Source organism: Micropterus dolomieu, linkage group LG04, assembly GCF_021292245.1.
Source record: "Micropterus dolomieu isolate WLL.071019.BEF.003 ecotype Adirondacks linkage group LG04, ASM2129224v1, whole genome shotgun sequence".
Lineage (NCBI taxonomy): Eukaryota > Metazoa > Chordata > Actinopteri > Centrarchiformes > Centrarchidae > Micropterus > Micropterus dolomieu.
The window spans coordinates 13,119,839-13,144,303 of NC_060153.1; the positions used below are offsets into that span (position 1 = coordinate 13,119,839).

The window sequence follows — 24,465 nt, forward strand, 5'->3', positions numbered from 1 at the left end:
TGTGTGTGTGTGTGTGTGTGTGTGTGTGTGTGTGTGTCCTTCACTAAATCAAGTTGCTACACCAACCAGTGATAGCATGTATTTCACTTGGCTGCAGGCAGTAGATTTAGTTCATGTGAGACACCTGTTCATGTGTTCATGACTGTATTTGTGTACTGAGTGAAAGAGGAACATGAACACAAATGTCTGCACCACATGTGTGTCACTGACTGCAGTAAATTTAAGTTTGTCTTTTGGTTGTTTTGTCGTTTTTTTTTGCTGTATTCCAAGCTGCAGCTTAGTGAAAGTGGCTGAAAATTAAATCTCTGGAAACCCCAGTGCTCATACTCGCACACACATACTTTCATCACTCACTCCTTAAAAGCAGAGGAAGGAGGAGGGGTTGGCGGGGGCGACGGAGAGATGAGTGGGAGAGATGAGAGGAGGAACAGAAAGCTCTGAGAGAAGTGGAGGTCACTAGTGCCCCCTACAGGTTGTTTAAGCACCCATAGCCTCTTAATACCTGAGTTGGATGGATGTTTGAAGCAGAGAATTGAATTGCGTCTGGCTCTCTAGATACGTGGACACTTGTCAGAGGAAGCGTTTTTTGTGTCACTGAGAGATGAATAGAGACAGCTGATTATATTTGGTGAAGGAGTGCTCTGCTCGCAAGGAACTCAATTTTGCAGATGATCTGTCTGGCTCTGAAGTCCCATTGCTGCATTTTGCTGATTATATCAAGCAGACTTGTGCTGTAAAGCAAGTGGCTCTGTGACAGCTTGGCTTAACTCAATGCCACCTTATTTCTCTTTCTCCCTTCTTCTCTTTCTTTCTCTCTTTCTCCAGTGATCTCAGCGAGAACCAGATTCAGGGGGTTCCGAGGAAAGCCTTCAGGGGAGCTGTGGAGATCAAGAACCTGTAAGTGACATTTTGGCAATACTTTCTGTATATGCGACCGTGGTGTGTGTGTGTGTGTGTGTGTGTGTGTGTGTTTGTGTGTATATGCCTGCACATCTGTCACCTGCTTTTCAGTGTGTTTGCAAATGTGCATAGCCCCCATGTGCCTGTGCATCAATATTTCATTGTGTTAAATGTCATGTGCCTCCTGCTTGCTGTATTGACCGGCACCGCTGCTCGTTTGCAGCTGTATGTGTGTGTTTGAGGGTACTATGAATGTCACTGGCATTTCTGTTGGTTTTTCTCTCTTTGTTTTGTCTCAGTCATAGCAATAATGATTGAAGAAAATTGCCTGTCATTTCGCAGGTCAACTAATAGCCCAGCTGTAATTCTAGAAATATGGATTTTTCAACTTTTTAGCTGCATCCTTTTTTTCACATCAGATAATTCTTTTTGTAATGCCTTGCAAATTATTGTAAAAGGGCAGCGTGTCTGTCCGTGTTTTTGTGTTTGTGTGTGTGTGTGTCTGTGTGTCTGTGCGTGTGTTTGTGTGCATTAGCATGCGGGTGACAGCACATGATTTACTGTCCTTATGTCTTAATTAAATTGTTTCAGCAAAGCGATTCTGAGAAAAGGGGGAGAGAGAGAGAGAGAGAGAGAGAGAGGAGGAGGTAAAGAGCAGCGCATACAAATTAGACATCAGATAGAGGAGAGCAGGAAACGGGAATGATACAGAGAAAAATACATTGAGAAATACATCTACAATGAACAATGAGTTCAGGAGACAGAACTAAATTAAAAGAGAAAGTGAGTGAGTGCAAGGGAGACATGGATAGGTTGTAGATGAGTTGGCCGGGGGCAATTGATGCATTGTCTTCTGTAGCTGGCTGTCTGGTTTGAATTTCACCTGCAGATATGCTGTAAGACACCTTTACATCTTACAACAGCTCCCTTTTTTCTTTCTTTCTTTCTTCCTTCCTTCCTGTGTGTGTGTGTGTGTGTGTGTGTGTGTGCGCACGCAGCCAGTTGGACTACAACCACATCAGCTGTATTGAAGATGGAGCTTTCCGAGCGTTACGTGACCTGGAAGTGCTGTGAGTATTTGCTTATTCAGTCACCCTGCTAACAACGGCAGAGCATTGGTGAGTGATGAACACTAACAGCAGTGGGATGTGGAACAGCTAATATCCCAGTTGACCTTTAAAAGACTGCATTGCCAGTGCAGTGCCGGAAAAAAGGATAGTTTCATATATATTCAGGAATGACACTTGATGCCTGCTCACAGAGCATGATTGTCATCTTATAATTAATTTAGCTAGTCACCACACCTTTAGTGCCACTGTACAGACCCTTTGTCTGTATTAATGTCAGCCTGACTAGGAAGCTTGTTGATGTTCTCAAAGGCCGATATTTATTTTCATTTTTTATTTATTTTGAGGCAAAGGCAAATTCAACGTCAATAAATATTTTAGACAGGGAGTATTTAAGCATTTAAGTAAAGTTAAAAAAAAAACGCAACATCAAAAAATTACAGATAATTTGCTGTGTGTGTAAAAAGATGCTCAAGTAGTAGTGTGAATGCTGAACTGAGTTATGAGCCACAGGTTCATAAATTAGTGATTTTCCCTAAGAGATGTCATTGAAAGTACATATGTATGAATCTGATATATGCTATTTTAACATAATTTATAGTTTTTTGTTTGCTGTTTTTGCTGAAATCCTTATTATAGTTATAGTTTATTGTGTTTTTAATGATGCGTCTGAGGAATTCAGAAGGCTAAGATGTTTTTAATCAAAGGAGACAGCAGATAAGAGAGCTAGTTAGCAAGTCAATTCTGCAGGGGATAGTGACAGACAAATCTCGTAGTCATAAAGGCGTGACTTAAGTAAAAGACAGTTTGTTTGCCAGGATTTGTCACTAAACAGAATTAAAAATTACACTGATTACTTGACACTCCAACTTCCATCCCCTACTTTGCTAAGTCATTTCCCTGTGTCTGTGTACAACAACCCTGTGGCTGCTCTTTTCTCTCCTCAGCACCCTCAACAACAACAACATCAGCCGACTGTCTGTGGCCAGTTTCAACCACATGCCGAAGCTCAGGACCTTGTAAGTGGCACCGCAGAGTATTTGGTACACATTGCCGCCCGGAGCAGAAGGATTCCTTTCATTCGTGCCCGTTTGTGCAATTGATTGATTGATCTGTACTTGCACCTCTCTCTCCTTCACCCACCCTGCTCCTGTCTTCGATGTCTTCAAATCTATTATTTCTCCTCTCCCTCCCACCCACCTGTTCTTGCCACACACTCCCCACCCCCTCTTCTCCCTCCTCCCACCTCCTCTCTCCCTCAGTCGCCTGCACTCCAACAACCTGCAGTGTGACTGCAACGTGGCCTGGCTGTCAGAGTGGCTGCGACAGCGCCCCCGCCTGGGTCTTTACACACAATGCATGGCCCCGCCGCACTTGAGGGGGCACAACGTGGCTGAGGTGCAGAAGAAAGAGTTTGTCTGCACAGGTAGGTTGAGTTGACATGTTTGCTTTGTTGTCTAGTTTGTGACTTACATCCGCTTGCTGGATTACAGTGGCAAACCCATCTTTTGCTACTGTCTTTTGCTCATGCTTTTCAAGATGAAGACGAAGGCAAGTATTCATCTTCCATTGCATGGCTTGGCTTTAATCCCATGCACTCCACTTGCTGAAATATGTACTGATCATACATCAATTTATATGGAATAATACAAGATTAAAAATAATATTGTAAATAGACATGGTCACTATCACATTTAGGGACAGAATCTCGCTCACCTGCACACATTGTTTCCTGGCTGCATTTTCACTCTTTAATTTTCTTTCAACTGCAATATCCTTTGGGATTTACACCAAGCAATACTATTATCCATGCATAATATTGGCCCTCTGTCTCTGTGTAGGTCACCAGTCATCATCATCTTCCTCCTGCAGTGTGTTACAGTGCCCAGAGTCCTGCACCTGCAGTAACAACATTGTGGACTGCAGAGGGAAGGGACTGACTGAAATACCCACCAATCTGCCTGAAACCATTACTGAGATGTAATGCACACAAACACACACACACACACACACACACACACACACGCACACACACACAAACACACTCACACCTGCTTTACTCTGCATGTATATACATGCACACAAACTCCTGCATCCACGCTCAGTGCAGTGATATTTCTCTTGCTCTTTACTGTGCTTCTCTCTATTTTTCTCCTTTGTCTCTTTCCACCTTTCTGTTTCACTACTTCTCTTTCTCTCTGTGCAGTGGAATAAAACCACACATCTGTGAAATGAGAAAGCCTGGTCATGCAGCTCTTCCCTGCTTAACAAAATAATAAAGAGATGAGGGAGGAAGAATTAAAAGACTAATCTGAAGGACAAGACAGATCATATTTCAATCTAAAGTGGGGGGTGGCATCAAGAAAAGAGGAAAGATTAGAGCCAGCAGATTTAACGTGATGAAGATGCTGAAATGAGGACTCGAGATGTGACTTGGACTAGACTGGACTGAGACTTTACTGGAAAGACTTATTAGTCTCAACTGATTTGACACTTGACTTGACACATGCTTTGGCAAGACTTTAGATTTGACTTATACTTGTCTTGATTGATTTTAACTTGACTTGGACCTGAAAATTGACTAGTGATGAGCTTTGACTATAAGCTTTGAGACTTGTTTTTATCTTGTCTCAATTGATTGGAGATTTGAGACCTGCTTTGATAAGACTTTTACACTTGACTTGGACTTGCCCTAAATTACATAAAACCAGAATACACTACAATACAATGCTCCTGTGTGATCAGTCAAACATGTTAGTAATGGAGAAAGGACCTGAGTGCAGCTGAACAGAAGAGAACAGCAAATGAAAAACACTTTTAGGGAAATGTTTCACAATCCAATGGTTGGTTTGCAAATCATGTTCCACCGCTTTTCCTGTCACAGTGACTGAACATGTGAAATGTTTAGAGAACAGTTGTTTGGGTCTGTTTTCTCTTTTTTCCCCACCCCTTCCCAATTCCTTTGTCTCTCCTGGCCTGGCTTGATTTGTTTAGGCCTGACTGATGCAGAGTCACACTGGCACTTAATGGAACACTACCTAGATAGTTAAGGGTGTGTGTGCTTGTGTATTTGTGTGCACGTCTGACTGTACACATGTGAAAGGGGGCAAAAGATCAGAGAAATGTGACAGACTTTGGCAACGGTCATCAAAGCGCCTTATCTGGAAATGTTCCCCTTAGCCAGCCCTTACCCCTCCGGGAATGAGCAGCAGTCAACGATACAGCAGAGATAGCTCTGTGATAGGGAAATGTTAATATCGCTCCTCAATGGTCTGTGTGTATGTTTGGTTCCAGACGACTGGAGCAGAACGCCATCAAGGTGATCCCAGCTGGGGCCTTTTCTCCTTATAAGAAGCTGCGCAGGATGTGAGTAGATGAGGAGATACATGTACTGTACTCCCTGTCAGCCATCCACAAAAACGTCTGTTTCTCTCCTGTTTGTGGCTTGTGTTGACCTCCACCTTTCACTTTTCATGTTTTTCTCTCCCTCACTCACTCTGTCTCTGGTTCTTTGCCTCTGTGTCTCTTGTGTTCCCCTTTTTCTTTTGCTCCGTTTTTCACAGAGACTTGAGTAACAACCAGATATCTGAGTTAGCCTCAGACGCCTTCCAAGGTCTGCGCTCCCTCAACTCTCTGTGAGTACTGTGTGATGTGTTTGTATTTAAGATGCAGTTTACACAAAACACCCTTTGGATCTCATGTGGAATATTGTACCTCTTAATTTTTCAAAATTGTGTGTGAGTATTAACTAACTGTAAATTGCCACCAACATCAACAATTACAAACATTGCATGCCTTGTTAACTATTTGGGCTACCTGTAGTTGTAGCTAGCATAACCTCCAAGGCCAAGAGTAATAACTGCTAATGTTTCTTGCCATATTGGACTTCTTATCTTATTATCATCGCAAGAAATAACAGCCAAATCTAAGGGCCAAATGTACAAAATTAAGAAAACTAGAATTATTTAACTGTGGCCTCATATTTGCAGAATAATTTAAAAATGTGCCAAACACCAAAACAATCCGATACAAAACAAGAATACCATTTTCAAAAGGCATTTTAAATGCACTTTTAAGAAGAACGTGTGTGCTGCTGTCTTCCTCTACGGCCTGAATCTCAGGTCGGACCATCTGCTTTGCGTGTGAAGCTTTGGGAAGGAAGTCAGAGAGAGGAGCAGGAGAGGGAGCGGGGGATATAGAGTTATTTCATGAAGGAGTTATATTAAGGTCTTGTCTTTCCAATGTCAATAATTCATAAATGCTGAATTGCTGAATGGAGGCTTCTGCCACTTCATTACACATTCACCACAGAGAGAATGGGACACACACATTCATGCTGACACACCACATACAGTATGGCTTTCACATTAAGCTGCACTGTGTGTTCATTGTGTGTCAGGGTTTAGTTAGAGAGGATGTAAATGAGCCGTGAGTGTGTGTGGGCGCACACGAAACAGTACGTGCTAATGTGTGTGTGAGACATAAATGAAGCGTCCACTCCCTGCATCGTGTGTTTCCCAACCTCAGGTCGCTCAGGGACAGCCACTCAGCACAATGAAATAAAAACCAATCTAAAACACATGTCTCTAGACTGCCTACATACACAGCTGAACTCACCGTGTAGCGTAAAGATGACTGATAACTCTGTGTGTGTGTGTGTGTGTGTGTGTGTGTGTGTGCATCGAAGGTATTTGTTGGGCAAGGCAGTGGCAGTCTCAGCCTTAACCTGTTTGTGTATGTAATCTGATGTATTTATAAAAAGCTTTCCTCTGATAACAACGCGCATTACTCACACTGTAACCGCAGCCAGATTTATGGAGGCTTTTTTTTATTGTGACATTTGACACAAAATCACTGTTTTTACCAGTGGCGGTTTATTGGTATTTTACTCGGAAGCAAAAAAAAAAGTAAATGAGGTCTTATCATTTCAGGTCTTAATGTTTTTCTCTGGAGTTTTCTATGCTCTCTTCCCTAAAAGTCCCATCACTGTAGTTTTATGCTGCATGTATGTAAAGTCAGCAGATTAAACAGAACTGTACCCCGTTACTCTAACTTGGGAACAATAAAGCCTCATTTAAAGATGGTTACAACCATAATCAGATTTGTTATTATTGTTGTTACATATTTGGAGCATATAAACCAGAACAATCCTTTTTATTAGTGTTAATATCAACAGACGTAACTACTGGTGATGGAGGCTTCTGTACTTATCCAAGTGTTTCTGTCAGACAGTCCCCATACAAGGGTACAGCCATTAAAGGCCCATGGATTGTCAACTACAAATTCTAGGAAGGAATTGTAAAATATCTTACAGGAAAGCATCCTTTGGTCAGACTTCCTTTTTGCAATCAAGGGAGCCAAGACCTGGAACGAGCTGCATATTGAGCTAAAAAATAGAACAAAATCATCAACAATGTAAAATTAAACTGAAGACATTTTTAAAAGATAATCAGTCGTGTAGCCATGTATAGGGGTGGTGGTGGTTGTGCTGATGATGGTGGTGGATGGGGGGGTGAAGGTTGGAGGGAGGGGTAGGGAGGGTTTTGTATCTATATACATGCTTGAATATTTTAATGTGAGTATGGTTGATATTTGTTTTATATTTGTAATTTTAAAAGCCCTTCTAGGGAACAGGAATTGGATATTAGCAGTAGCTACTGCATTTTAAATACTGAACCTGTGACACAGAATTACAACAGTCTTTCCTAAAGGCTGCTTGTAATTAAGGTTTGTTACAAAACTGACATGAAGGCAGCACTCACTGGTACAACGGCAAAGATTAGCGGGAACTGCATTATTCGAAAACTAATAAAATATTACATTTATGTTTGATAAAAGTAATATAGAATATATGCTGAGTATTAACATTCATAGTATTACTTGGTAATATGTTTGGTCTTATTCCTAACATAGTAATGCAGTGTTTGTGCTCCACAGGGTACTATATGGGAACAAGATCACAGAGATTTCCAAAGGACTGTTGGAGGGACTTTTTTCTCTACAGCTATTGTGAGTAGACATACACACACACACACACACACACACACACAGAGTTGTAGTTGCAGCTAAGAGCTCACGTACACATCTAATTGGTATTCTGCTGAAAAGTGCTTACCTAAAACATTGTCATCAGAGTGGAGACATCATGATTGAAAGCCATCTCCACTGACCTGTAACATCTGAAACCCTACTTGAATAATGATAAAAGGATAAGCCTTCATCCCACATCTTTCTTTCTCACACTCTCGTTAATTCTGCCGCTTCTTTTTTTCAGGTTACTCAATGCTAATAAGATAGCGTGTCTGCGTGTGGACGCGTTTCAGGACCTCCACAACCTCAATCTGCTCTCACTATATGACAACAAGCTCCAGACCATTGCCAAGGGGACCTTCTCGTCGCTAAGAGCCATACAAACACTGTGCGTACACACACACACACACACACACACACACACACACACAGCAGTAGCTGGCAATCATAGTAACTGAACAACTGCAGGACATAAGCAAAACTCAATTATATTTTCATAATAGCATTGTAGAAAAAACTTCAGGACAAAGAAAAACACTTTATTGTTTGTTGTTTCACTTCAAAAAATCTTTCATTTCATTCATTCATTTATTCTTAAAATCAGCAGTAATGTACAGGTTTGTTTTCAGCTTTGAGAATTATAATAACTGGTTATTTTTAAATACACCATTTTGCACTGATGTTTCAAATTACACACAGAGTGATCTATCATAGAAGAGATGCATACTGTACACTAATTTCACCACTTTCAAGAGTCTCAATAGACTTTAATCTGACTGAAAAACATGCTCTAAAACTTTTTCTATCTTAATATGCTCCCCTGGGTAGATACTTATTGCTTTGTCTCTTTTTTATATATTTATATAGGCTAGTATATGCATAGGACATCACAGGCTGATTTATAACAGTATTCGAGTGTTGAAGGGTGGACTTTTCCTTTAATAAATTACATTTTACCCTTTAAGGACCCTGTCTTCATGAAACATGAATCAGTTTGTTATTAAATTGATTAACAGTGTCAATTTATGTCATAACATCATAACAGTTCTGTAAGACTAATGAACATTGTTTCAGGATTTAAATGCAGTCTAAATGACTATAAATGTAAGGTACACACAACTATTTCTTGGTTTAAATAAATTAGAGAAATAAACAAAAAATATATGTATTGTATTGTTATTTGTGAACTTCACAACATTTGTGTGTGTGAGGAGCAGGGTTGGGCAGTAACGGATTACTGTAATAACATTACTTTTACCAGTAACTAAGTAGGCTAGTGTAACTAATTACTTTTCTAAAACGGTAATATTATTACTAGTTACTAAGGCGAGTAACGCAGCGTTACTCGTTACTGAATGCACCATCCTTGACGTAAATCCACGACTGTGCGACAGCTCAGCGGCACCGCACTTTGATGTTCAAGTCGCTGATAGCCAAACACTAAATGAAGAAAGGAGAACGAGGGAGGAGAGGCGTTCTGTCCACAGCTGTAAGTAGGCTAGCTACTGCCATTATTGTGTCATAGCCTGATGCAAAGAACATTGTCCTCTATTGTAAACTCTGTGCGACCAGCACAAAGCTTTCAGCCGCGAACATTTCTACATCTGATTTATTGAAACACCTGCAGAAGCAGCACAGCAACGTGAAACTTACTGAAAGAAAGTCTAGCAGCTACTGTCACTGATGCTTGGACTCCTCGGGAGAGAGTGGCGTTAATGTAACGTTTTGTAACTACTGAACAGGCCTACTGCTCTTAGAAACAGGCTACATGTGCACTAAAACCGCTGTTCAAAAGTCGGGATTTACTTGCTTTATGTTTTTTTATTTCAGCCGGTGTCGTTAAGAAACGTTAGGCCTAGGCTATTCTCTGTAAATACCACACTCCTTGCTGCTGTTATTGATATGATGTTAGTTAAAAAGTGAAGTGGGGGTGAAGGGGAGTGGTAGTGAAAGCATTGTTAGCCAATAATTTGGATAATTATCAACGCGGACCGCCACATATGGATTTTCCAAATTTGTACTAGGCATATTTAAAATCATTTTTGACAAAGGAGCTGTATTGAGGAGCATATCATGCAGCACCTCCTGGCTCGCTCCCTCTTTCTCTCTCTCTCTCTCTCTCTCTCGTGAACACCGGGAAACACTGGAAAGTAATATAGTAACGTAACAAGTAACTTAAGTAGTTACTTTTATCACCCAGTAATAAGTAAAGTAATAATAATACTTTTTAAAGGAGTAATAAGTAACTAGTAGCCTAATATATTACAATTTCTGAGTAACTTTACCAACACTGGTGGGGAGGAGTGTGTAGCTGCAGTACCAGCAATCCTAGGACCGGTGTTCTGACGATCTATGCTGCCCTGTCGAAAAATGCTACCTTATGTGTTACCTTTTCCAGTCCCATAAAGTTGTAACTCTCACAGTATTATGACATATTCTGTTTTTTGATTATATTATAACATCATTTCAGGGGTAGCGTATTCTGATATATAATATCTCCTATCAATTAATGCTCCCATTACAGAAAATCATTTTATATTGCACCACTTCTCACTCCATGTATACTGTACGGAGATGGGGAGCATGTAGAAATACTATATTATGCCATCATTATTTAAGATATCAGGGGTGGCGTATTCAGATTTTTTTTCTTTTTTTTATGTTACTTACGATTAGCGACTTTCTTGATGGCATTCCCAACAGCAAGGTTGCACAGATTTATGGGCGTGGAAACAAACCACGCTTGTGAGTCATACACATGCGCAGAACCGCTAAGTACTCGATAGGTAGCATAAATTGACAGAACACCGGAACTGTATTTCTAGGACCCTTGCTAACTTTGATACTGCCAGCTAGCTGTCTGGCTAGCTAGCTATGTTACTCTTGACAGCCCCCAAAGCCAATTACCCTTACCGTTGTGTTAAGGCACACTGAGTGTGTGCCCAAACTTAAATTTATTATATGCACGTCGGCCATGTCGACCGGACTCACGGACGACGTGCTAGCAGGGTTAACCTCCTTCGTGTTGCTGTGCATTACCACCACCACTCCACTAGATGGCGCTGTCGCAAAAATAACTACGATCCTAGAACTGCGGTTCCAGGACTGCGGGGGTCGTGAAACTGCAGCCTCCGGTACTGCAGCTACATAATTTTTCAAGTATATCCAGCTACAGCCCGCAGACCGCAGACAAACGTGACAGAAGTTCCAAATATGGTTTGTCCCAGAAGACACCGCGCACAAAACGTGATGACATTCATCTCGGCTTACGTACATGATAGATCCTAATGCAAACCATTTAATTCTTTAGAAGCCAACAACAGAACTTTAAATACACTTCTGATAAGTTTTTAGGCGAGAAATCAACTGTGTAGATGTCGAATATCGACAGTTTTAGGAAAATTGGCGGCGAATCGAAAATGTGTTCAAATGTTTTCGGGGTTGAGAAGCTCCATAAGTGCTGACCGTAGTGCCAACGGGTGTTATATAGCTTCAGTAACGTTACCGGAGGCTGCACAGCTATGGCGAGTGGATAGTGCCACGGATAACCTACCAAAGTAGACCGTCATGTGACAACTACGTGTGGCTAGAGCGCTGGAGGACAAGATGGCGGAGTGAGTGGTCACATAACTTGCGGGGTCTGAAATAGTAAACTTTTTTGTCCTAAACATTATCATTTAACGCTAAGCAACCAGGCAAATACGAACAAGGACCAACACGGGAACGCAGAATAAGTTCTGAAAAACAGTTTCTTACCAACACAACTATAACCTGGCGGCGCAGAAGGTGGGTGAAGCAGAAGAGACTGAGGAGATGGAAGAAGGCACAAGTACCCTGGTAAATGAACACACACCGCCACTGCCCAGCCCAGCCCCCAAAAAAATCAAGACGAAATGTACAAAAAGACACGAGAAAGAAATTAGCAATGAAAACATTTTTGAAGCTATCCAAGCAGTACTTAGCAGATTTGACGAACAAGATAAGTGTCTGAAACGTTTTGAACTTCGCATAGAAGCCAACTCACAAGCTGTAAAAGAAAACAAAGAAGAAATTGAAAAACTCAAGGGACAAATTGAGGTAATGAAGAAAGAAAACTGCTTCTTGAGAGAACTGAGCCAGGAAAATGCAAGATACAAGAGAAGATGGAATCTCAGACTGATGGGCCTACCTGAGAAGGAAAATGAAGACACCAAGGAAGTTGTGGTCGGACTCCTAACCAGGGTGATTCCGGTGGTGGTGGATAAACTCAGAGAAATGGTTGACACGGTTCATCGCCTGGGAAGGAAAAATGATGCTGCAAATAACAAAAGGCCCATCATCATCCAGTTTGCAACACAGACGGCCAGGAACGATATTTGGAGAAAATCCAAAGAAGCAAGGAGCTGAATATCCATTTCAGGGAGAACTTCTCCAAAGAAGATCGCGAGGCCTGTGCAAAGTTATGGTCAAAAGTCCAAGAAGCCAGACGCAATGGTAAAAAAGCTTTCTTGAAAGAGGGGTACGCAATAATTGATGGACAGCGAATTGAGCCCTGATGCATGGACATGGAGATGTGATTTCAACATAGCACCTAACTCATGGCTAGACAGAACACCAAAAATAGGACAACAACCTGAATTGAATGACACACTGGCTAACCTCTGTCTGACATCACTAACAGTTGATTGCTGGAGGATGTCTAACCCCACCTCCCAAAAATACACATGGGTAAATCCTTCAGATAATAACCAATGTTCTAGATTAGACTACTGGCTGATTTCTCAGATAATGTGAAAAGATGTCTTAAAATGCGAAATTTCAGCAGTACCTCTTACTGACCATTGCATAATTAGTTTGTCACTGCAGATATCACAGCAAACACGGTTATCAGAAAATATCTGGAAATTTAACAATAATTTATTATTGGATAATAGTTTTTGTAAACAAGTTAAAATCCTTTATCAAAGTGTTAATGAGCTTGATAAGTCAAATATGAATAAATGGGAATGGTTCAAATACTAAATTAAACAATTAGCAATTGAAAAAGGGAAAAAGTAAGTAAAGTTAGCAGTAATAAGAAAATGCAAACAAAAAGAATTGATTAGTAAAATAAATATGTTATGTAGTAATCAGAGGATAGCAGCTGAAGAAGATGCTGAACTACGTACCTTACAAACTCAGCTGGATGACATGTATTTGGAAACAGCTAATGGTGCATTTGTACGTTCAAGGGCAAGATGGCTTGAACAGGGAGAGAAGAATACATACATTTTCGAACTAGAAAAACAAAGACAAAGCAAAAAAAGAATAAATAAACTGAAGAAGAATGATATTATTATTGAAGATCCGAATCAGATACATCAAGAAATATGGAAGTTCTATAATAATCTTTACAAATCAAATTTCAAAAGAGTAGAATGTGATCTTCTTTTTGAAACAATAAAGATAAACATAAAAACACTGGATCAGGAGGATAAGGGTATTTAGACGAAGACCTAACAATAACAGAAATTAAAAAGGCACTAAAACAGATGAAAAATGGTAAATCCCCAGGAATTGACGGGTTAACATCAGAATTCTATAAACATTTCTGGAATGATATTAAAGAACTGCTATACAAAGCCCTTTCAGAGTGTATAAGAAAAGGTAGTTTATCTCCTACAATGAAAACAGGATTGATAACCCTTCTTCCTAAACCTAATAAGGACGTTCTGAAACTTGATAACTGGAGACCAATAACTCTTCTATGCAGTGATTACAAACTGTTAGCTGTGGTGTATGCAAATCGACTTAAACAGGTTCTTGCCAAATTGGTTGATGAGTTTCAGTATACATTAAAGTATACATTTGCTTATACAAAAACTTTTCTTGAACATCACTTGCAGCAATAGTTCAGCCAAAGGTCAAGGACTCTGAAACTAGATGCTTCAAGGAAAGTGCAGTGACAACTTGGCCAAGTTAATGGCAGCTATCACTGTTTCCGTTGGTCTGATTTGAACTTGTGTATACACTAAAACTACATCACACTCAATCTCACAAACCAAACATACCGCCATGCCCACATACACATCAAATGGTTAAACACTCAGCACAAGGCCTATTCTGACAAGGAAAGGGCCTGTAAAACTCATACAAAAAATTAATGCGATGTCAAAATGTTATGAACAAGGTTGTATTATGTTTTGTTCAGTTAATAGTCTATATAATCTGCTAATTAAACGTTTATGCAATTTAACTACAGCACTTCAAGTTAGTTAAAAATTTCTGCTTATATTCTAGTGTATTTGTAGCACATTACAAAGGCTATGGCACCATCTAGTGGATGGAATCTGCGATAGCCTTTCCTTCCAGAAACTTTGTTAGCATTGGACCGTTTTTTTTTTTTAGGCTGCAAAAACTCAATTAATTGTGGGGTATACCTATTTAAATATTACACTGAGTGTGTTTTTACATTTATTTGTTAATAGACTATGGCTAAAACTTCAAAAATATAACTGGTAATATTTGGAATTTAATTGACTAGCCAATAGGCCATGAAATGATTCTACATTTTTGCATTATAGATATCATAGACAATTGGAACTTGAAGTTCAAGCCTCCCATCCATCAATTGTTAACTGGGATAATTTTAAATTTTCCCCATATTTGATGTTGCCATAAATATTTTGTTTTCAAATGTTAACCATTTTAAAAAGACAGTGAGAGGCACTTTAACTGGTAGAGGGGTGGCGCTGCAAATTAAAAAATGAGAACAAATCAAAAGCAGCACAACAGCATCAAACTTTACTAAAAAACTGTAGCTAGAAATGGCAATGGAAGACATCGCCACATAAAAAACACGCAAAGCAACAAAATGAATATTATTCAACATATAGCTGAGCTTTTTACAGAAAATATTCAGATGTAACCCCCAATGTAATCAAAAATATTTTAATAAGCTATTGTGATTTAATTACATATTTTTCCAGTAGGCCTAACTGTAATAGATAACACATTTATTTTGTAATTAAATTACTTGACTAAATTGCATGTAATTAGTTACTCCCCAACACTGCCTGTATGTTTGTTTACAGTTGAACATTAAATGGTCTTAAAATTACATTCATATCATTTTATAATAGTATGCTCTTAATGTAGCATCCTGATGGAAAATGAAGAACTTCACTGAGGTTCTTAAGATTTTTTATTTGCTGTCTTGTACTTCAACAACAATGTAATTGCTAAAACAAAATGTGCAGACATAAGGTAACATAGTATCTTATAACTCCTTTAGGATTACATTGATTAGTAACGCATTAGCATGATCAAAATAATCCAAATCATTATGCAGAAATATACATTTAAAATACATTGCCAATAAAATAACCACAGGCAAATGCCTATAACAAATAATAATAGAAACTGAATAAGCATGAAACAGCTCTAATACTTCAATGATTAATTTTATAAGTAACTGTAGGCCTAATACAACCATTTTCACATTGTGGGGAAGTGAAAGCATCCTCTTCTTCAGTGGAATTTTATAGGACAGTGAATCCAAACAATAAAGCACAACACAGGCTATGAACTGTAGGCTACTCCAGAGTTCCCAGTCACCACAAGAATAAAAGCATTTAACACAGGCTGTACAAAGCATGACTTGAATTTACTCAATAAAGTTAAAATAGGAGTTACACTGACAATGGTGTACTGGTGGCGACGTACCTAGTGACGATGTGAGTGTCACACGGTTGTAAGGCGACGTACCTAGTTCAGACGTATTTAGTAGGCGTATATTTATACAGGAATTCGAACATACGCCGCCGTGACGTCGCCGCCGGAAGACGTTGATTCCATGCACTCGCCGCCAAGTCGCCGCCGGTCTCCCGTCTCCCAATCACTCCCATTCAAAAATCCACACGGTCTGGCGGCGACGGCAGGGTAGACTGCTCCTTCTCCTTCTCCTGGTATCCTTATGTGCACTATGCACTCGCCATATTATTCTGTCAATAAATTCTCAGTAATGTTGTTAAGTTTTAACCTAAATCGAGACACATCTGGCTCGTGATGTAACATTAAAGAATATTCTTGGTTCGTGAAACTTAAAATCACTTTGGAAGAAATAAAATATACAACAGTGGTATGAATTGAAACATTGCTTTATTATTATCATTAGGCTATTATAAATAAATATTTGCAAGAATTATAGTATAAATATACTATATTAATAATATATTATTATAGTATAGTAAATATTAACACATAACGTACACTTATTATTACGTTGACACTTGACACCTCTTTTTTAACGGCTCTGCGTGGGCCGAGCGGTCGAGATAAATGTCATCACGTTTTGTGCGCGGTGGCTTCTGGGACAAACCATATATGGAAGTTCAACTTCCGTCACGTTTGTCTGCGGTCTGCAGCTGGACCCTTCTCTAATTTTTGGTTAGATTCACAAGTGCATTTTTTTCAACAGAGAGTTATCTGTAGTCAATCAGATGGCTCCTTCCACTTTAGCCAATCACATAAGCCTAGGGCGAGTTCAATCTGAAAACGTTATGCACCGGTTTGAAACGTTTTCATATTGAACGGCATGTTTACTTGAAACGTTGCGGAACGTTCTGCATCGGGCTTCGGGGTATGTTTTCTCCCGTTTGGTGGGCGTGTCTCATGTGTTACCCAATCAACTGCAACAAGTTTGTAAACACAACGGCGTTAAAAAAACAGGAAAATGCAGTGCGCTTGCGTACAGGGTGTTCAGGGGACCACCGTTTCCGTTGAAAAAAACGTTTTGCTACGTTTTGTCAACGCTGAACTCGCCCCTAGATTTGAGGTTTAATTTCCTTTGCCACTTCTCGCTTTTTCCTGTGGGCGTGTCAGTGCTCGCATGCTAGCAAGTAGCTCGCTGGTTTGCAAACGCTTTCCAACATTTTCCAACTTCAACTTTGCTCAGCGACATTTTTTTCCATGCTGCAACACACTTTGTTTTTCAATGTGTGATAATGGAAGCAAAGAGGGACCTTGGACACCATAATAATGTCCTTCTCCACAGACATTTATCAACACCAAAGACCAAACTTCCTGTCCCACCACGACATCACCTTTTATTTTAAATACCTATAGATCTATCCTCATTTACATACAATTACAAATTTTGCTTTGCTGGTCAGTCCTGCATCACCTGGAATCCCACAATGCATTGCTTGTGTCCCGTAGAAAGTTAATAGAGTGAATTCTTTGTAGCCTCGCACCACAGTTGGTGGATTTTTGCCTCAAGGGATTACAATTTTTAATTCATTAAACCAAGTACTAGTAACTATTAGTTACTAATCCCAGTAACGGTCGGTTGCTTTGCCATTTGACGGCCTGCTTGTCTGCTGTTTCACCAGGAGTTTTATGGAGGATTAAAATCACATTGGTCTCTGTGTGCAATGGACAGATTGACATGGAATTGTTAGCGCTGCGTGGGGACTGGAGGTGTGAGGAGTTGGTTTACTTCTACTAAAAGAGTAGAAATGCGTCTCCCGGTAACTCTTAATGAGTCCGAACTTATTTGATATAACAAGTGTTGACAAAATAAATGCTTGAGGTGTCCTGACATGTGATTTTGTTACACACCGGCCATCCAATCACAAACAAGTATTTATTGTGGCCATATAAACACTCAACAAACAAAACATTTTTAAAAATATATGTTGTTCTGACAGCTTACTTGTGTGTTTTTGTGTTCTCTATGTGTCCGTGTCTGTGTGTGACGTGTGTGTGGGTGTATCAGTCATTTAGCCCAAAATCCGTTTATCTGTGACTGCCATCTGAAGTGGCTTGCAGACTATCTTCAGGACAATCCCATCGAGACGAGCGGTGCGCGCTGCACCAGCCCGCGACGGCTCGCCAACAAACGAATCGGACAAATCAAGAGCAAGAAGTTCCGCTGCTCAGGTATAACACACACTGTATTGTAAACACAGTGTTCAATCCCCAAGACGGATTAATTTTGTTTCTGATCATTCACACATGTACAGACTCCTACACATAATACCCGAAATGACACACTGTCCACTGTCCTGTATTCTCATTCTGTGTCTTCCTGCTGGTATTTTCCATCAGCCTCTCTTTACTAACCTCAACTCCCTGTTTTCAGCAATTTTTGACCACACACACAGCCAATGAGTACTTTCTTCTAGTCTAGCCTTTTGTTCTGCTGTTGTTTTTCACTTTCACGCTCTCTGTCTCTGTCTCTCCACTAGCTAGAGAACAGTATTTCATCCCAGGTATTGTACATGGAGCATGTGTGTGTGTGTGTGTGTGTGTGTGTGTGTGTGTGTGTGTGTGTGTGTGTGTGTGTCTGAGCATGTATGTGTGTGTGTGTAAGACGCTGCTTGGTCCATCACGGCGGATGCTGCAAACTCACACACTCTGCACTTGTAGTGACTGACACCTTTTGAATGTCAAGACATTTTCTTTTAATGGTCTAACGTACACCACAATGCATCACGTCTGACTAGGGGCACCAGATAATTACACTCTTGGCACTGGGTTTTCGATGGTAACCGTAACCTTGACGATGGAATGAAAAAACTATCGGATTAATAAACTCAGACCGCTGTCAGCTGGGCACTGCATGTGAGACTCTGTGTAAATGAAAGTATATTGGTACAGTGATCACGGAGACTATATCTAGTCCTCCTCGCTTCTTAGCACGTCTAATGATAGCTAATGTATGAGCGTGTGTCCGCGAGCATCTGTGTCTGTTTCGCCCACTGCCAAACATCAAAAGGTCACACAGTTACCATGCTCAGAGGGGCGCTGGGAAATATGTAAATCAGACATGCATATGAGATCAGTAGCAGGGCTAAAGGCGATCATTACCACAGCAGCACACAGAGGAGGCTTGGTGTGTGTTGGATGAGTGTGTGTGTGTGTGTGTGTGTGTGTGTGTGTGTGTGTGTGTGTGTGTGTGTGTGTGTGCGCTCACTGCAGTCATTAACTCACCGGGGGGACAGAGGTTTCAAAGCCCAGCGACCACATACGGAGCAAAGCTGAATAATTTAGGAACATTTGCTGTTGAAAAGTTGAATAAACATGTTTTATTCTGTGGTACAACCTTGGATAAACCTTAGATCAATACACTTAAAATCCTCTAGTTTATTTTGCATCATGTCCCCTATTTCACGGTGTATTATTTGGGATCCTATCTCATTTTTCAGTCGTTTCTGGGCGCTTTTATCCCTGCTGAAGTGATTAATGTCAAAGAATACACAAAACAAACTAATTCACTCACTTGAAAGTGTTTAGAACTGGCAAAATTTTATTGTGCATTGGCCCTTTTATCTGGATATGTGTGCTTTTTGTCCTCTCGCGATCCACTACCAAATCAGTCGTGCTTCAATCAAACCAGGCTGTGATATGTGTTGGATGAAAGTCCCCCCCCCCACCAAATGTCATGTTATGCCAGCACGGTTCTCACTATTCATGAGTCATTACCCCTTTAAATGAATCACTGCCTGGGGGACTGCACACGAAAACATTTCAGCATTTCTTCTCAGTTTTTCATCAGCTTTTTTTCCCCCTCCTGCTCAAATAAACGAGTGAAATCCCTTCTTCTTTCTCCTACTGCCTCTCTCACACACTCAGGAGTACACCATGTGGGCTGTAAGTAACACACACACACACAAACACACACGATTCTTGCGTCAACTCCGAATCCCTCACCTCTCGTCCCCAGAGCCGGCCTCTGACCTTTGACCTCTACCGCTGTGACCTTTGACCCCCTCTGTGACTCCTCTTGTCTGTTTACAAACAACAACAATCAGAACATTCATAAGATTTATTACACACTGGTTCATGTATGTTTTTTCTCTTAATGCTCTTCCTGTGTGTGTTTGTGAGAGAGAGTGTGTGTGTGTGTGTGTGCCCATGTTTGTTGGTGTGTATGTACGTTCCTAGAAGTCAGGGCTTCTCTTGCCTTCAGTGCTGCTGTAACTCTCCTCCACTCCTCTAACTGCTGCTCTGTTCCTGCTTCCGTGTGTTATGTCTGTGAGTTTAGATGTCTTTAGATGTTCCTGTCTTGTGTTCATTCCTAGTGATAAAATTTTCTCCTCCCTAATCTTTCCATCTTTCTTCCGTGGATCCTCCTCTTCTGATCCTTCATCCTCATCCTTATCTTTAACTTACCTCCTCACATCCTCTCCTCTCCTTCTTACCCTCTTCTCTCCTCCTTCTCTTCCTCCTCACCCCCTGCTACTCCTCTCCTATTAATTTCATCTCCTTCTCATCCTCTCCTTTCCTTTCCTCTCATTTCTCTCCCCTCCTCATCTCTCTCTGTCACGCTTTTCTTCTTCTCTTTCTCCTTCACCCTCGCCTCATTACTCTTTTCCTTTCCTTTCATCTACACTTCTTGTCCTATCATCTCCTCTCTATTGTTCTCCTCTCCATTCCTTCACATCTCCTCTCATTTCCTCTCCTTCTTATCCTTGCCTCTTCTCCTTCTCCTTCTTCTCAACTCCCCTTCCTACCCTTCTCCTCTCGTATTAATTTAATCTCCTGCTCATCCTTTCCTCTCCTACCACTCTCTCCTTCTGCTCTCCTCTCCTGTCGTTTTCTCCACCTCTCTTTTTTTCTACTCATTGCTGCTCTCCTTTCCTTTCATCTCCCCTCCTACTTTCCTTGTCACCCTCCCCCACCTCCTCCTCTCTCCCTTGCTCATCCTCTCCTCCTCTCTTCTCCCTCTGCCCCTCCCACCCCTGTGTTCCAGCGCAGGAGCAGTCAGTCAGCAGGTTGTTCCTTTGTGCTTGATCTAACCATGTGGCTGCCAGGTTCCTATAGTGGAACATGGTTCTGTCAAGCACCATGGAACGGCCCTGCAAAACCCCACAGCATGGCCAAGATGCAAGAGACAGTAAACTCCTGTCACCCCCCTGCAACCTCTGTATGTGTGTGTGTGATTAAGCCTTTGTGTATGATACATGACTGCCTGGGTGTGTGTAAGCATTTTTCTGCTGTGATCTAATTTTTGATGCTGTTTTGTTTTGCACTGTGGTTTTCTAACACTAACAGTTGCTTTGTAGTCTGACAGGACTGAAAAACTCCAATATGTTTGCGTGGATGTGTGTGTGGCTGTATACATGTCTCTTGAACTTGGCTCCTTTTAGGCTGTGATACACGTGCAGCATTTTGAAGTAATGCTCATGGGGATAGTTGCATACGATCCTAATCAGCAATGTTTTTCAAGCATTTGTTTGGTTCATTTTGACAATTTCCACTCCAAGCAAAAGCAGCACAGCCCATCTGCACTATTTCAAAATTCTTCTATTGTATCTCAACCTTCACTTTGGGCGTCCGCTGTGTTTTTGTTGGAAGCGGTACCGGTAAACGCTGGGGTTCAATTCTCTCATGATGAGGGCATTCGGTTACGTTGTGCTTGTGATTGTGACCAGGTACAGAGGATTACCGCAGTAAGCTAGGAGGGGACTGCTTCGCCGACTTGGCCTGTCCCGAGAAGTGCCGCTGTGAGGGCACCACAGTCGACTGCTCCAACCAGAAACTCACCAAAATACCAGACCACATCCCCCAGTACACCGCCGAACTGTGAGTCACACTGTCTTTGTCTACAACAAAATGTATCTGTGTGTGGTATAGAGGAAACCTCGCTTCAGCCTTGATCTCCTTCTCATCTATTACTGTCTCCTCTGTTGTTTTCTCTGACCACCTCTTCGCTTCTCTGTTCCTAGGCGTCTGAACAACAATGAATTCACTGTGCTCGAGGCGACGGGGATCTTCAAAAAGTTGCCTCAGCTGAGGAAGATGTGAGTCAGACATGTTGTAAACATAACGGGGAACAAAGCGTCACATGTGGTTGTCAGAAATTCATACTCGGGTCATATGGAGAAAAATATTTTCAATTCCTTCTCGCTGTCTTTGCCCTACTTTTGTTCTATCTATATCTTTCTTCTCTCTTGTGTTCCTTCTTTTCATTCTCACTGCCTTCTTACCTGTCTTGCTCCTGCTCTGCAGTAACCTGAGTAATAACCGCATCAGTGACATAGAGGAGGGGACATTTGAAGGAGCCTCAGGGGTCAATGAGCTGATTCTGACCTCCAACAGACTGGAAAACATACACCACCGCATGCTGAAGGGACTCGGAGGCCTCCGCACACTGTGGGTACACACACAAAACACACATACTCACACTAATGCATATGCAATCACATTATAATATCAAGCATCCAAATATATTCAAATATGATCTCACATACTGTGACGGTGTCCTCAAAACATTTGAAACATGTGAGCATGCATAATTCACAGGTGTATATTATCATAAATATATCTGTTTTTATTGGGGGGTTTTCTGTAAAATACAGAGTACATTTAATAATTTCTGCCTGTGTGTTTGAGCAGTATGCTGAGGAGTAACCGTATCAGCTGTGTGAGTAACAGCAGCTTTGTGGGGTTGAGCTCAGTGCGTCTTCTGTCGCTCTACGACAACCAGATCACCTCAATGAACCCCGGCGCCTTCGACACACTGCACTCCCTGTCCACACTGTGAGTACAAACACTATCTGGCAGACACATACTGTACAAAAACACACACACACACACAAAAACGGTCAGCATTTCCAACTCCTGTCTTTGCTCTCCAGCAACCTCCTGGCCAATCCCTTCAACTGTAACTGTCATCTGGCTTGGCTCGGCGACTGGCTGAGAAGGAAACGCATCGTCACTGGTAACCCACGCTGCCAGAGTCCTTACTTCTTAAAGGAGATCCCTATCCAGGATGTGGCAGTCCAGGACTTTGCCTGTGAAGATGGTGAGACGGAGGAGATTTACACTTTACATGAGGCGCTCTGCAACATCTGCAGCCCTGACAAACTGTGTTTTTATTTTGATTACCATCTTTCTGTCATCCTTCCTCCTCTCCACCTCTCCATCCATCTTTCCATCCCTCTCAGGTAATGATGAGAACAGCTGCTCTCCAGCGCTGAGGTGTCCAGCAGAGTGTTCCTGTCTGGACACTGTGGTGCGCTGCAGCAACAAGGGCCTCACCACGCTGCCCAAAGGCCTTCCCAAAGAGACCACTGAGCTGTGAGTTGGAGACCAACACATCATTTATTACAATGTAACTGGTTAACGATGGCTGCCTTACTGGACCAGACATTTTTTCGTTGGCCTGTGAAAACAAAGTATCTCCAAAACTTCTCACAAGTTACTGTAACAAAAACATGTCTGTTTTCAGCTTTGAGACCATGCATTTTTCAGATGATTCAATATTAAATGGTTCATGTAGCTTAAGTAAAAAGTATGAGGATTTTCACATCCCACAAACAAAAAGTATATTCTTCAGTAATTTGCACAAATTTCAATCACCAGAATTGGAGACATTTGCATTTATGTAGATCATGCAGTAACAGATTTAAAAACAGTCCATATCGGCAGCTTTCTGCAACATTTTTAACTTCTTAACTAACACTTCTCCTATTCATTTGTCAAGAGATGCATCAAGACGAGTCCACCCACGTTTTTCTTTTTTGAGTCCTTCTTTTTCTCTGGCAATGCTAGTGAAGTGCAATCTGCATAAACAGAAGTTCACATCTCCCACTGTCTTTGTCTGTGTTGTGAACCTCTGAGCTATATCAATTATGATCGATAAATGAGCTTTTCCGGTTTCTCTTTGGGTATGTAAAGCTACAAGGTAGTCCACCTGCTGTCCTGTCAGCACCTTAGAATGATTTTGAGGACAGTGAAGCCATAATTTGTTAGCAAATTGCAAAGATGAAGTCAATCAATCATTAAGACTACAGTTTACATGGAGGTTGCTGCCATTGTAGCACCAAAGTGTTCCGCCTCAGACAACTTTTGAACACATTTGAATGAATCTTTTCATCTACTGAAGCTGAACTTGAAACACTAGCGCACAGGCTCAGAAAGACTCAGGTACACATTCTTCAGGCTCACGGAGGACTTTATTCCAGAAACTCATCTCAAAACACAGACATACACAATCCCACACACAAAATCCCTGATGATCAGAAAATGATAGCCCTAAATTAAACATCAGACAGCAGGCATTCATTTCACTATTTCTCCTGTGGGGAACGTGCTTTTTCCAATATTAACAAAGACTTAATTAATACACAGGATTAATAGCACATTGTCACACAGCGAAGGGGATAGGATCTCAGTCATGCATATGTGTGTGTGTATGAAAGAGAGATGGAGGGGGGTTATACTATATTAGGATGCCTGTGGGGATATTAAACTCCAGTGTTTATTATGGCTGTAGCACTAATGACTGCTCACACTGCTGGAGATGAGGAATTTCCCACATGGTTAAATAACTTCATTTTCTCCCTTCTCATTTTCTCTCCCCCTCTTTCCCAATACATCTACATCTCATGCCCTCTCCATCCTTTTGCCCTTCTCTTTTGTTTCCAAATTTCTTCTCTCTCTCTCTCTCTCTCTCTCTCTCTCTCTCTCTCTCTCTCTCTCTCTCTCTCTCTCTCTCTCT

General features: G+C 41.1%; 1 protein-coding gene across 1 annotated transcript in view; it reads left to right on the forward strand.

Annotated features, from left to right (window-relative positions):
* Nucleotides 1-23,046, forward strand: part of slit2 (slit homolog 2 (Drosophila)) — a 112,191-nt gene extending 89,145 nt beyond the window's left edge. Inside the window, exons 6-20 of the mRNA XM_046047297.1 lie at nt 1,899-1,970; nt 2,915-2,986; nt 3,230-3,393; nt 3,809-3,947; nt 5,262-5,333; nt 5,531-5,602; nt 7,905-7,976; nt 8,242-8,385; nt 17,734-17,897; nt 21,395-21,545; nt 21,689-21,763; nt 21,972-22,115; nt 22,359-22,502; nt 22,601-22,767; nt 22,910-23,046. Coding sequence (XP_045903253.1) covers nt 1,899-1,970; nt 2,915-2,986; nt 3,230-3,393; nt 3,809-3,947; nt 5,262-5,333; nt 5,531-5,602; nt 7,905-7,976; nt 8,242-8,385; nt 17,734-17,897; nt 21,395-21,545; nt 21,689-21,763; nt 21,972-22,115; nt 22,359-22,502; nt 22,601-22,767; nt 22,910-23,046 — 1,789 coding nt within the window. The remainder of the gene's footprint in view (nt 1-1,898; nt 1,971-2,914; nt 2,987-3,229; nt 3,394-3,808; nt 3,948-5,261; nt 5,334-5,530; nt 5,603-7,904; nt 7,977-8,241; nt 8,386-17,733; nt 17,898-21,394; nt 21,546-21,688; nt 21,764-21,971; nt 22,116-22,358; nt 22,503-22,600; nt 22,768-22,909) is intronic.
* The last annotated feature ends 1,419 nt before the right edge of the window (nt 23,047-24,465 follow it).